The 15,432-nt window shown below is 42.9% G+C and overlaps 1 protein-coding gene across 1 annotated transcript in view; it reads right to left on the bottom strand.

The window, feature by feature from the left end:
• The window catches only part of ANKRD6 (ankyrin repeat domain 6), a 197,897-nt gene that overhangs the window by 36,185 nt on the left and 146,280 nt on the right, over positions 1-15,432 (bottom strand). The window contains 1 exon segment of the mRNA XM_038554726.1: positions 5,666-5,764. Coding sequence (XP_038410654.1) covers positions 5,666-5,764 — 99 coding nt within the window.

Here is a 15,432-nt window from a genome sequence, read left to right as displayed (position 1 = left end):
CTGTGTCTCTCCCTCTCTCTGTGTGCCTTTCATGAATAAATAAATAAAATCTTAAAAAATAAAAAAATAAATAAAAATCCATGAGGGGAAGTAATTTTTATTTTTTTCCTTATACTTTTAAATATCTTCCTATTTTTTATATTTAAGATGTACAATTTTAGCAACAGGGAAAACTGCTATTTATTAAAAGTCTAAGCTGTAACAATATACCAATAATAGGATTGTCCATGGCTCAGAATCTCTTCTCACTATTCATGTGTAGAATTAAGGGATTTCTGCAGCGTGATGGGTCAGGACATCTAGCTCTATTATTATTATTTTTTTTTATGATAGGCACACAGTGAGAGAGAGAGAGGCAGAGACACAGGCAGAGGGAGAAGCAGGCTCCATGCACCGGGAGCCCGACGTGGGACTCGATCCCGGGTCTCCAGGATCGCGCCCTGGGCCAAAGGCAGGCGTCAAACCGCTGCGCCACCCAGGGATCCCTCTAGCTCTATTATTATGATTTATCCACTGCCCCCAGCATTTCTATCATGAACCCTCCCTCTTGACATTCTAAAGCATTATCTCCATTATAAATTAGATTAAGACTTGGTTACCTTCTTGTCCACCATCCCAGACCCCTTACTCAAAGACAACCCTTTCTGCATGCCTTGCAGTCACAAGAAGAATGTGGCCACTGGATCAGCGGGTGCAGGAGGTGCATCAAACCATTACACATTCTTCTGAAACATGCTAGGAAGTATTTCCAGATGACATACACTATGTACAAACAAGTCATCCTATGAGAAACTGCCCAAATCTTAACTTTTAAAAATTTTCTGTATGAATTTCCAAGACTGCCATTTCCCCATCAGAATGGTGACAGGTTTTCCCAAAATGGGCCTCAAGTACAGTTGATGACCTGATAAGATAGATGGTGTTTTGTTCTCTGCAAGAAGGGGAGACTGCAGCTTATTCTTTTGGGATAAACATGGCTTTTTTTTTTTTTTTTAAAGATTTTATTTGTTTATTCGTGAGAAACACAGAGAGAGGCAGAGACACAGGCAGAGGGAGAAGGAGGCTCCCTGTGGGAAGCCCAAATGCAGGACTCTATTCCAGGACCCTGGGATCATGATCTGAGCCAAAGGCAGGGTGCTTGACCACTGAGCCACCCAGGCACCCCTCCCAGGACCTTTTAATATTCCCACAGACTGCCAGCACTGGAACCATCACTCCTTGGACTGATGAGAACTGCCTTTTCACATAACAGAACTTAACCATTTGATCTGTGTTGTGCACAAAGCCTGGCACTCAGGGATCACGTCAGCCACTTTTCTGTCCAAGTCATTGCATGAGGGGCCTCAGCTGGTGAGGCTGCAGTCTAGCCTAAACCTTGCTGCAGATCAAGTGTTTTCTTGTGTTTCACAAGCTGCCCCTAAATCACAAGTTCAAGCAGCTTCAGAGCTAGAATATCACTATTATTTATTACTTGCTCTCAGCATGAATCTTTTGCTTCCCTGGAGGGGACTTTCCTTTGTGAAACTCTAGCTCGATGAAAGAAGCTAACTCTAACTTTTGGTTTATCCTTTAAAAGTAAATTTCCAGACGGATTATCAAGATTCAAAGAGATCTAATTAATTGAGTGAGGTGCAGTGAGAACATAGATTGTCCTAAGCCACTGGAGCAGATGTCTCCTGCAGAGACTTAGAGGACACTGCCTGTCTCTAGGCCACCGCTTCCCCTCCAGCTCTACTCCCCTCTGAGAACTCACTCTGAGCCTGGGTCCTGACCCCATCAGTCAGATAAACACTGCCAAGAAGGCCAACATCAGCTTTTCCTCACTGTAGGAGGCTGTCCTTGAGCTGTGCCATTGGCCTTGCAAACACTGGATGGGGCAGTTCTAGAGGACTGCATGAGACACTTTCTCTGGCTTATAAATACCAGCCACCACAAAGTTACCAAGATGAGAGTGGAAGGCCACTCAGAGAGACATGAAACATATAAGCAATAGGCCACCCTGGGCTATCTATCTCAGGGCTCCTCTTCCCCAAACCCAACCCCATCGAGCACCTGAGACCCTCGATTGAAATAGGGCCAGTTACTTTTCTCCTATAAAATTTACTGTGGAAACATTTCGTCTTTGAAATAGGACACAAAAAACAACAAAATATGTCCTCAATACATACTTATTAACAGACCCAGGCAGCAACTTTGACATAATCCTTATTTCTGTATTATCTAAGTACACCATGAAATTCTGGAAATTTGAAAAAAAATGCTGGAAAAGGTATGACACTCTTAACAGCATTCGATAGTTGTTTGTTCAATACATGTTTATTGACCCTCTACTCTAAATGGCATCTAATTCTCTCATTTTACTGATAACAAACAAATTACTAAAGCTCAGTGCTATTCAGTGCCTCGCCGAGGATATCCAGTTAATTCGGGGTAGCACGGTTAGGCCAGAATTCAAATTGTCAAGGCTCTTTGCACTTACTCCAAGCTGTATCCACCCCATGAAGTCAATTAACCTCAGTGCAGGCCTTAAAAAAGATCAGCTGCCTCTTTATGGCATCATCTAGCTAAGTGCTTTAGCACAGTGCCATGGCCACTACAGGTGCCCAAGAAGTATTTGTTGAATGATTAACTACAAAGAAGCAGAAGGAAAAACACTGCAGCTGGGAACCTGGAGAGCCAGCAGCAACCCTGCAGTTTGGCACTTTGATTTGGGACATGCTGACCTGTTTGCAAAGTGCGTAAACTGCCAGCTCTCAATTTTTCTGGCTTCAGTGTTTCTCACTTACGGGATTTAAGGAGTTTGCAACCTCTGAGGTCTAAATCTTTGTTGTGAAATACTTTTAATTCTCTCTCCTACGTGGTGTAAAAGAGTGAGCACACAGTGCACGGAGATTCCAAAGCTAAGCTCTGGGAAGAAGCTGAAGGCACACAGAGGTGGAACACGTCCCTCTTCAGGAGGAATCCTTCCCAGGTGGCACCGACAGACATGTTGCAAGGAAGCCCAGAACAGCACAGGTGTGCAAAAGCAAGCTGCTGACCTCTTTTTCTCTCTCTGATCTTCTAGGGTTCTTCCTAGCCTTTCTTCTCTGGGTTTTCTTATTTTTTTCTTCCTTCGTGGCTTTGATCATGGCCACGGGGTCCTGGACTATTTCTGAGGTGGGGGCCGTGTAGTTGCTCATTGACCAATCAGAGATGGCATTAGAGCTCCAATGCGAGTTGACAGGATTGGCAGGAAGCAAGAGGGGATTTTCTCCTGGAGTTGCATATTCTAAAGAACTGGTTTCCACAGGTTGAAATTCATAATAATCCCATTCCAGGCCACTGGAGGTCATTCTTCAACTAATTCTCAGTCCTTACCATGACATAGGGAATATATCTGCAGAATATGAAGTTAGGAGTAAATTCTTCACAACATTAACATTCTCTATTTCTACCTATCATCCAAGACAGGTAACTTCTGAACTGATTTTTTCCAATAATTAATGTCCCAGCTTCTTTAAAAAAAAACACCTATAGTTTTCTTCTTCGAATTCGTGCATAAATTTCAAAACTGATCATCAACAGGCACAGAAAATGTAGAAAACAGACATGAAGAGTATTCTGGTGAACGCATTACTTCAGAACTAGTGATGATCAATGCTACTTTCTCCTTTCCCAACCAATTTTACACGGTTTGGTTGCTCTGTTTTTGTTTTGTCTTGATTTAAGTTATCAAGGAGAAGCAATGTATATATTGTCTGATTGGGGCAAGGAAAAGAGGCAAGAAAATACATTATTCCAATAAATGAAATGAAGGAGTTTCTGTCTAAAAGTAGTGCTGAACTTCCTTCTGCTGACATGTCTCCCTTTGGCTACCTTGTGAAAACTCCTATTTTACTTCCTACCTTACCTAATATAAACACCCTTGCCTGATATAAACTTGTAAGGAAATTAGCGTGGCTTTTGCTACATGAGAACACAGTGATTCTCGGAGCCTAAGCTTGATGCAGGACTTAGGTTGAGATGAGTTAGCACGCCTGGTATGGGAGCCTTGCTGGCATGGCCAGTGAGGACTTTAATTATGCAAAGAGAAGACCAACATGTCTGCACCAGCACCCAATGCCCTGCCTTTTCTGTGGTCAAAATCTTTTCTCTCGCCTTGTATTTTCATTCCTGTCATCTAAGGAGATGATATATAATCAGGAATGTTATGATGGTTACAGTGTGGAGAAAAAAAGTATTATGATCCAGAGTAGAAATCAACAGCTGAAAGCTAAATCAGCATCTTTTGAAAGTAACAGTTTCGATGACCCAACAACTTCCAAATATAACCAGAGATTTAAGAATGATACTGGACAGCCTTCTGCCTGTACGTAAAACAAAGACATTTAGTTATTTCTTTACGAATACTGTCCATCTTGTGTGTCTGCCAAGTTTCAGAACATTGCACAGATAATTACACAAAATTAGAAGCATTATGGTAACCTATATGATAGCATACTTGAGGGTCTGAAATTTGATTAACACTCTGTAACCACAGTTATTAAAGGTAAATCAGGAAGAGATTATGATAAATGCAAATTCTTTAAGATTTTGTATTCCTCACAAAATTTATTTGTTAGGGTCCTACCACACAAATTAAAGTTGAAATTAGAATTTCTGAAAATAGGGACGCCTGGGTGGCTCAGCAGTTGGGCGCCTGCCTTTGGCCCAGAGTGTCATCCTGGAGACCTGGGATCGAGTCCCACATCAGGCTCCCTACATGGAGCCTGCTTCTCCCTCTGCCTGTGTCTCTGCCTCTCTCTCTCTCTGTCTCTCATGAATAAATAAATAAAACCTTAAAAAAAATAGAATTTCTGAAAATAATTTCCAATCACATTATCATAGGACTTCGGTAATAGCTCATTGGAGGACAATTTATATGATCTTATCTCTATCTTCCTTTTAGAGAATCTATATCCCCAAAGACCAAGGCAAGCCTGTGCACTATGTGACGTCACCCCAGCCACTGATGATTGACTCAGGAATAGATATCTGACTCCAAAGGAGCCAATCAGAGTCTTTCTCTAGATAATCTGAATGAAAAGACTCAGAGATAAGTCCTAATAAAGGCATTGCCCCAGAGGGAACTCTTTCAGCAGGCTTCCTTTTTCTTGGATTCCATGGTATCAGTTATTTTTTTACTTTGAACAGATCCTCTTTAACTAAATGTACACTAAGAGAAATCAAGGTGAGAAAAGGAAGAAATTAAGTTTTTAAGCCCTACTTTTTCTAGTAGTAAGCCTAGTCAATTACACATTTCCAACAGGCCTTGCCCACATTCACTCTAGTGTGTGTACGTGTGTATATGCGTGTGTCTGTGTGTAGTGTGCTCCTTCACACCAAGACAGGACATAGGCAAAATGCCCTTTGAGGCTCTACACTTGGATGATACTAGATAGGACATGAACCATGAAGCGAAAACTACCGCACCCTTGCAAACTCTAGCTTGTTACTGAGAATGGATCCCAGGGCAGGTCTTTAAGAGGAAGTTCTTCCCGCCATGGGGACAAAGACAAAGCTAAAAAATGGTAGAAATGCAACTTCTACTCTTCCACCTTATAGCTGGTTACACACTGTACTGTGGATTTCTAGGCAGACAAGATCTCCTAATAGCTCATCCCAATAGAATGTGGCTTCTACTCACATCATCCTGGACATCGAGGTCACAGCCAGCCTTCAGCAAGATCTGGACCACAGAAAGATGGCCCTTATTGGCAGCAAGATGAAGGGGGGTCCGGCCATGCTGTTAAGGCAAAACAAACACTGATATCAGAATAGGACATCAAAACACTGCCCTGAGGGCACCTGGGTGACTCTATCAGTTAAGCGCCCAACTCTTGGTGCCAACTCAGTTTATGATCTTAGGGTCATGGAACCAGGCCCTGTGTCAGGCTCTGTGCTCAGTGTAGAGTCTACTTGGATTCTCTCCCTCTGCCTCTCCCACTGCTTGCACACACTCTTTCTAAAATAAATAAATAAATCTTTAAAAAAAAAAAAAAAAAAAACCCTAAGAAACACTGCCCTGGAGCAGAGTGGGGACCTGGAGCAAGATTTACACAGTAGGGACGCCTGGGTGGCTCAGTGGTTGTGCGTCTGCCTTTAGCTCAGGTCATGATCCTGGAGTCCCGGGATCGAGTCCCACGTCGGGCTCCCTGCATGGAGCCTGCCTCTCCCTCTGTGTGTCTCTCATGAATAAATAAATAAAATCTTAAAAAAAAAATATTTACACAGTGGCAGGCCCCTTCCCCTTCAGTTCAGCAGGAAGTCCTTATATATTTACCCAGAATTCAAGTGTGTCTCAGTTAACCTGTTATGAGCCTTGTGATAAATGAATATGCTAAAAATGTAAAGATTTCCTTCAGTGCATAATTTCTACTCCATACTCAACAAACAAATAGGAAAATGAGGAGTTTCTTGTCTTCTCTTATTTTCCCCCTGGTGCTCAAGGATGATGAAGTGCCACAATGAATTGGATGGGGCAAAAGATGAGAGAACAGCAAAATCTCAAGTTAATCAGCTCCCAGAAAAATCTGATTAGTAATTATTAAAAATTGAAACTACTGGCCAAACTGTTTTGGATAGGTTCTCCCTTTGTAAAACCAAATTTTAAAATTATAACATATTTCAGCCATTCAAAAATATGAATATTTTCAATGTACATACCTAGCAATCACTTTAAGAAACCAGATATGTTCCCTGTGAACACTTCCCAGAGTCCACTTTCCTCCAGCTCCAGAGGTAATCACTTTTAAATTTGGTATTCTTCATTCTTTTGCCACCTATTGTATTTTACTATGCGTTTATTGTCATAAATAATAACTAAACACTCTTTTGCTTAGTTTAGAACCTTACATAAGTAGTATTAAACTATTAAAATATCATTTGCCAATATTTTTGTCCAATGTTATATATTTTAGATTTCTTTTTCATATTGTCACATGTAGTTCCGGTTCATTTATTTATTATTCACCCATGCTCTACTGATGGGCACCCCGGATCTTTCAGGGGTTTGCAGACACATTTGTGTGCACATCTCCCTGTGCACTTGAGGAGGCTTCTTGGCCCTGTGGTTGGGTCGCAGAGATGACTGGTTCCTGAGGTACACAGGAAGTAATACTCAGAATAACGCTCTTCAGTGTAAATCAACTTCTATCCAGAGAACTGACCTTGCCAAATTCCAGCTTCTTCAAATTCTAAAGGAGGCATCATATTCCCTTTGCATTCTCCCTCAAGTTCACTCTAAAGAAATGTTCTACGTTCTGCTTCAGAAGTCATTTAGCTACAGCTCCCACCCATGCTGAAGCACACCCTGTGCATTCTTAATAAGAGGATAAGAGGGCACCTGGGTGCTCGTTGGTTATGCATCTGCCTTCGGCTCAGGTCATGGATCTGGGATCCTGCAATGAAGCCCCACATCCCTGCTCAGCAGGGAGCCTGCTTCTCCCTCAACCCCTCCCCCTGCTTGTGCTCAGTCCCTCGGTCTCTCTCTTTCTCAAACAAATAAAATCTTTTAAAAAAGGAAGGGAGCTAATAGTCTCTTATGTCCTTCTAGTACCTCGATAAAACTTTCCAAGGAGCTTTACTGATATTCTAGCAGGATAAACTCATTTATGATCTCCATAAAATGTCAGTTTGCCATGGGTAACCAGCCATGAGGAAAACAGAGATAGCAGACAATAAAGGATCTTAATTTCTACCCATGAAATGCAATCAAAGCAGTAGAATGATTCTATAAAGAAAGAGGTCAGAGCTCACTTTAAAATTAGAATTCTTAATTAAGAAAAAAGTTACTCCCAAGAAAGTGGGCTATAAAAAGCCTTCATAAAAAGGCAATGTCTGAGAGGAGATGGAGTGACCTTCCTTGGCTAGCAATCGTCTCAGTGCACACTGCTTAACCTTGATTCTTTCAATGAAAGGTCCACAGCTGATCAGATGGAGCAAAATAAGCGGGTTCCACTCACTGGGCCTGGTCCCAGGATCCATCTGTCATCACATGTCCTTGCTAAGGACGTCTGATGATGACCTTCACTAAGTTTCTAAGACATTAGGAAACAGGGAAGTCTGTCATGTTTGTGAGGAGACAGATGTGTGTGCTGTGAGCAAGGCTGACAGGATGGTGGGAGACGAGTGCTTCTGGGCAACTGGAAAATATAAACCTTGATGGAGAGAAGCCACTGGAGAGAGCCTGGAGAAGAGGACAAAGGACAAAGAGACTCCAGGTGTCAGGCAGGGCAGCCTGAGGAACATCCTCATCAGTAACCAGATATAACTGGTTAGAAGTTGAGGCTCAAGGAGGCAAAAGGGTTTGCCCAAGTGAACACAAATAATCAGAAGGCAGAAGGAAATGCTGCTGTGGTTCAAACCAGGTCACATCTAGGAGGGCCGTTATAAACTAGAAATTACTAACAAGATGGCCCTGGACTACAGGCACCTTCCTAATCCAAAGTCAGCAGAGAATCTTTTCTGTGGAGAAAGGACAGGCTTGAAGTGTTAGAGCCTGATGAGCCAAGTTCAAATCTCAGCTCTGACTAATAACACCTGTGACTTTGTGCATGATACTCTCCTAAGCCCATTTTCCCACCTCTAAAATAGGAATCGCCTCCACTATTCACCCCATAAATTGAAGTAGGATAAATGAGCAGATTAATGCCAGAAAAGATAAGATCCACCATCTAAGATGGGTTTTCCTTCCCTCCAGCTGTCCTCAGTCCTCACCCCTGAAGATACCCCAATTGTTCCCTCTCCCCCTTGGCACCCCTACACTTTTGCCTTAGCAAAGATCAGTGGGATATTTTCAATGGTGAACAGACCTGGGTAAAGTGTTGGAAATCAGATTACTTGGATATTCAGTTAGGCTCCAGCTGAGAGGTCAAGATTCCTACTGGGCAGTTCTTCTTCTTCTTTTTTTTTTAGGGGTGGGGAGGGGCAGAAGGAAAGGGAGAAAGAGAACCTTAAGCAGGCTCCACATTCTGCACAAAGCCTGATGCAGGGCTCAATCTCACAACCCTGAGATCATGACCTGAGCCAAAAGCAAGAGTTGGATGCTTAACTGACTGAGTCACCGAGGCGCCCCTCCAACTGGGCAATCCTGATCCACTTGTCCACTTCCATTTTTGAAATATGGCTCATGGTTCCCAGTTTCTACATCTTTGCTAGATGGGCCTTCTTCCTGGGAATGTTCTTCTCTAAACTATGACTTTTCAGATTCCCCAAGAAGCATTCCCAGACTTGTCTTCTCTGTTCCCACAGCATCTCAGCTTCCTCTTAAGAAACCATCACATTCTGTCACCCTGGGCCCTGGCTTTTCCTTCCAACTAGGCCATAATCCCCTGAGGACAGGACTGTGCCTTCCATGAATGATGAAGCAGGTTGACTCTGGGGTAGTATGGGGCCAAGTTAAGGAGGAGACAGACAGTGCTCCTCAGCCATAGGTAGACTGAGGCTACCTGGGACACAGGGACAAATTACAATTCCAGGCTTGATGTCAGAGAAATGGAGAGTATGGGAATGGCTGCGGACTCCAGGTTTTGGGATGTCTCAGGCCCTCAGAGAAGTGTAGACATCTAGGGGCTTCATAAGTATTTAAGCAGGTGCAACAGTGACATGGGGACTTCTCTGAGGAGCCAGTGTCCCCCTCACACATCTGGCTGCTTTTCTGGCATCAGGTAAAAGTATAGCAGCTGCAAAGGCAATAGTCATTGGTTTCCCACTGAACCTGAAGCTGTCTCATTCCTGTTCCCTGGGGTTTCCTAACACAAGACCAACTCCCTTACACACACACTCACACACACATACCAAAGGTGGAGAACAAAAAAGAAGTCAGAAATGCATTTGGTTTTCTAGAACATTATATTGTGAAAAGTAACGAAAGTAGAGCCAATCAGAAAAGTCACTGCTCATGAACAGACATTTCTCCAAAGAAGACCTACATATGGCCAACAAGCATGTGATAAAATGTTCTACATCACTTGCCATCAGGGAAGTACAAATCAAAACCACAATGACTTACAGTGTAAAACCACTTTACACTGGTGAGAATGGCTAAAATTAACAAGACAGGAAACAACAAATATTGGTGAGGATGTGGAGAAAGGGGAACACTCTTGCACTGTTGATGGGAATGTGAACTGGTGCAGCCACTCTGGAAAACAGTGTGGAGGTTCCTCAAGAGTTAAAAATAGAACTACCCTATGACCTACTGAGTATATACACCAAAGATACAGATATGAAACGATGGGACACCTGCACCCCAATATTCATAGCAGCAATGTCCACAATAGCCAAACTGTGGAAGGAGCCATGATGTCTTTTGACAGATGAATGGATAAGGAAGGTGTGGTATATATGTACAATGAAATACTACTCAGCCATCAGAAAGAATGAATACCTACCATTTACATTGACGTAGATAGAACTGGAGGGTATTATGCTGAGTGAGATAAGTCAATTGGAGAAAAGACAATTATATGGTTTTCACTCATGCGTGGAATATAAGACATAGTGAAAGGGACCATGAGGGAAGGAGGGGAAATTGAATGGGGCAAAAATTAGAGAGGAAGACAAACCATGAGAGACTCCTAACTCTAGGAAACAAATAAAGGGTTGCAGAAGGGGAGGAGAGTGGAGGGATGGGGTAACCGAGTAACGGGAACTAAGGAGGGCAATTGATGGGATGAGGACTGGGTGTTATACTATATATTGGCAAACTGAATAAAATACTAAAAAAAAAGTTACTGCTCCCACCCAGCACACAGGAACACCTCAAGGTCAACCCTGGCAAATGGGGAAAGCTGCAATCCCCCTAAGTGTGAGGGGGCAAATAATAATCAACCCTTAGAGAAGTCTCTGAATGACTTAGGGCCAAGGATTCAACTGCTCTCATCTTCATGCCCGTGGGACTGGCCAATGGAAGAAACAGGAAAAGGAGAAAGACTATGAACTATAAACAATAAAAAGAAGAAATTTTTGAAGCACCCATTTGTCCTTGGCTTCCCCAGTTCAATTCAACTCAACTCAACCTGGGCTCTGGAGGCTCAGGTAAACCATTAATAATAAGGACAAGAGCAAGAAACAGCAGCAGCTAATATTTATGGGATAATTCCTATGTGATATCTTAAGAATGTTACATGTACTAGCTCATTCAGGCCACCTCACAACCCTATGAGATAGGCACTGTATTTAGGGGAGGAATTTCCATTTCAGAGATGACAAAACTGAGGCATGGAGGGATCTGGTCACTTTTTCTATGTTATAAAGCAAGTAATTAGAGCCTGGATTCACCCCTAAGCCATCTGACTCTGGCCCCCACACTCTGACCCACCTACCTGCTGCCCACTTGCTGTGTGTGTGTGTGTGTGTGTGTGTGTGTGTGTGTGTGTGTGAAGCTCTCTCCTTGCAGAGGGGTTCCACGTCGCACAGTTAGGAAGTTCCCAAGACTCCCAGATGATGACCTCTGGAAATAACCTGGTTCCCTTAGAATCTCAAGGACAAGGAGAAAGGTTTTCTATTCTCACTCTACAGCTAATAACTTGGGCAGGTTGGTCTGTTTGTCCACCTATATTGATGTCTGAGTCCCTTCTCCAGAGTTTCTGACTCAACTCTCTGCGGTGGGGCCCAGGTATCTGTTGTTCTACACCCTCCCAGGTGAGTGACCCGGGCTAAGAACCATAGGAGGAGATAAAGAGGGGGCAGGATAATCCTCTCCAGGAAAGCTATAGGCCCTCAGGTGAAACCTGCCCTGTCGGGCCTGTCCAGGCACGAGTCATTCCTCTAGTTACATTCCTCGTGATGCTCTCAACCCCACCTGTCAGTACAAAACACTAAAATACTGCACCACCACAACCCAGAGTTTCTGTTTCTGAAAAGAGTGTGTGAGCAATATAATGACATTACTAAAAATCTGGAAAATTAAAAATCTGTAATTCTACCACCAAATACAATTATTATCATTTTTAAATAACGATTAACATTTATTTATTTATTAACTTGAGAGACGGCGCGTGCGAGAGCTCATAAGCACTGGAGTAGAGAGGTGGGGGGGTAGGGAGGTGCAGATGGGGAGGGAGAGGGACTAGCAGACTCCATGCTGAGCACAGAGCCTGAGGCAGGCTCCATTTCAGGACCCCTGAGATCATGACCTGAGCCAAAACCAAGAGTTAGACGCTTAACCGATGGAGCCACACAGGCACCCCATTTTAAAATCTTTTATTTATTTATTTATTTATTTATTTATTTATTTATTTATTTATTTAATCAGGGGCAAAGGGGGAGGGAGAGGGAAATAATCCCAAGTACACTCTGCACTGAAGGGGGGCACCCAACGATGGGCTCAATCTCACAACCCTGAGATCATGACCTGCAGCAAAAACCAAGAGTCAGATGCTTAACTGACTGAGCCGCCCAGGCATCCCACAGCTATTATTTTTATCTAATCTTTTTCAGTGCATCTTTTCTACTGATGCTTTTGCAAGTTATATCAATAGGTCACATATAACTATCTTCCTTTTTTATTAATATTATACCTTAAACCAGCGCTTCTCAAACTTTATTGGGCACCAGAATCTCCTGGACGGCTTGTTACAAAAGACAGATAGATATCGGGGCCCTTTCAGAATTTCTGATTCAGTAGGTTAGAGTGGAGACTAATTTGCATTTCTAACAAGTTCCCAGGAGAGGCAGATGCTGCTAGTAGGGGATGACATTTTGAGAGCCACTTATGTAAACCACTGATTTTCAGGCTGTTTGCATATTAGAATTACTTGAAATCTTAAAATAAAAACAAACCCAAAATTTACCCCCGAAGGACTGTATTCTCTCAGCCTAGGGTTGGAAGAATATGAATAGGAGTTTGAAGTTCCGGGTGATTCTAACGTGCATCCGGAGGCTATAAATCCCTGCCTGGCACCCTTTAAAGGTACCAGTTGCTCCAACCTTCCCTGGCATCAGGATAGGCCATCTGAGACCAGTAGCAGTGAGAGGACACAAGACCCTGCAGGGAATGCACATTTCCCTTGATTTAACCAGAGTGAGACAGAGACTCAGCACCTGTCCACTCCTGGAGAACTAAACAGCAAAGGGCCTTGAGATGTTGCCAGGCAATAACCACAAAAAAAGTGGCCTCAGTATCAGCGACTCTGGGATTCTGGTCTAAGGGGGCTGCTTTATTATGCAGGTCAGCCTGATGGGTCCCAACTTCGAGCAGAACTGCTGCATGAACAGCAGAGTCCTATTCAGCAGGCGGGATCCATAAATTACACTCAGAAGTGACCATGAAGGGTATACAGAATGAAGCAATCCTTGCTTCTCATTCTGAAGAGGCCAGCTCCAGGCTGGAGGGGCTGGGCTCTGTCAGAGCATTCCAGGAGGAGGATTCTTGCTCAGATAAAGATCTCCTACCGGTGGGGATGACAAGGGAGACTAGCCAAAGGTAACCAGCTTAAAATACACCTTGAAAGGAAGTGGAGGTGTTTTGTTCCCACCAGGTGTTCAGATATGGGGCTTAACCCTGTCACTGACAATCCTCCGGGGACAGGAATGGTTACTGGAGAGACTCCTAAGAAAGAGCTGAGCTGAGGGAGGGGGACCAGGGACCATTTGAGAACCATAACCGACAGAAACCTAGAAAGACTCCTTTTCTACAGGACTCCATGTGGCCATGACCTTGGTCACTCATTACTTTAGCCAGGATTCCGACATTGGGTCCTAGCTCTTCTCTCGTGCTTAGGTATCCCAGATCGTCCTTAGTAAAGAGCAAGCCTTTCAGACTGACAATGAATGATCCCATGAATGATGAGCCCTGACCCTCTGGCAGCTGCCTGGTCTAAGAGAGAGCAGGCCTAAAAAGTGAGAAGGCAATATATACACATATTGAATCATTATGTTGTTTACCTGTAACTAATAAAATATTATATGTCAATCATATCTCAATTTAAAAAATGAGAAGAAAGGGTGCTGTGCTTACCCATTCTTGGAACACTGCCTTTGTCCAATGACATGCTTATGACCAAAGTCACACAGAGCCCTGGGACAGAACCCAAAGGAATAAAAAGGCTGGAAACTCTGAAGAGGGGTGGGGAGAGGCAAGGATGAAGGAACCGGGACTCAGTAGCTCAAAAAAATAAAACAATTAAATCTCTTAATTGGAAGTTGTTACAAGGTGGGCAGTTGCACAGATGTTACCCACAAGAAGGGAAACAGTTTAGGGAGGAAGAATTTAGGTTAGATTAATATAATAACTTCAAAATGACAAGACTTCCTTTCTCAGGAGATCATGAAATAGATCAGGATCATGCAATCTTTACTGAGGCAAGAAACGTCAGTCTACATTATCCGTGGCATTAAAGAAAGAAGCAAGGGAAGAGAGAGATAGGAGGCAAGAGAAAGGTGCAATGCTGGTAAAATAAGAGCAACATATTTTAGAAACAAAATAATGTTCAGATTGATAAGGGTCTTTGAGAGTTTAATTTGGATGAGGATAGTAAGACTAATAGAGGTTCTATGATTTTGTAAGACTATAAATCTAATTTCTAGCAGAACTGCATAGATCTAGAACCCTGGCCGCTTGGAACCTCATTTAGATTTTAAATTGTAGAAACCGCCCCCCCCCCAACTTTCTTAGGTGCCCCTGGGTCCTCTTCTAATAGACAGTGTTCCCCAAATCCCAACTGCCTAGAATGGTATAGATTTGGGTTGAAAAATTCAGTCCTTCCCAGGTTTATGATTCAATGAAAAGAAAGTTATGAAGGAATTCAGGAGAAAATGGGCAAAGAAAAAGTACCACGGATCGAAGGAGACTGAGACAGTACAACTTTTATTTTTAAAAAGTTGATAGCTTAAAAAGCCTTCAGAGGGACCTGGGTGGCTCAGTTGATTAAGCATCCAACTTGTGATTTCGGCTCAGGTCATGATCTCAGGGTTTTGAGATCGAGCCCCAAGTCAGGTTCCATGCTGGGCCTGGAGCCTGCTTAAGATTCTCTTTCTCCCTCTCCCTCTGCACCTCCCCACCACTAAAATAAATACATACATACATACATACATACATACATACATACATACATACCAATGAACCTTCGGAGCTTTCTTTCCTTGTTGGAAAAGAATCTTATCTACCTGTCTACTTGGATGAGTGACTTATCACATCTTAATGAGACTATAGGTGAAAAAAAGCAGCAAGAGACTAACTAAATTCCTTGGATGACAAAAACTGGGATTCAAGAAAATCTCATATTGGAAGAATACGCGAATTTTCACAAGACAAAATGTAATGGGGGCAGATGTAAAATTCCTGTGCTGAGGATCAACAGTCCAATCACACAAGGGCAGGGGTACAAGAATTGTCCTGTAAAATAATCCTCCCTTTTCAAATGACCAACTTTCTATGCCAAAATCTTCATAATATTTCTCTAAGTCTTA

This window comes from Canis lupus, chromosome 12 (genome assembly GCF_011100685.1).
Source record: "Canis lupus familiaris isolate Mischka breed German Shepherd chromosome 12, alternate assembly UU_Cfam_GSD_1.0, whole genome shotgun sequence".
Lineage (NCBI taxonomy): Eukaryota > Metazoa > Chordata > Mammalia > Carnivora > Canidae > Canis > Canis lupus.
Note: the sequence above shows the minus strand (reverse complement) of the source record. Positions and strands in the feature narration are given on the sequence as shown.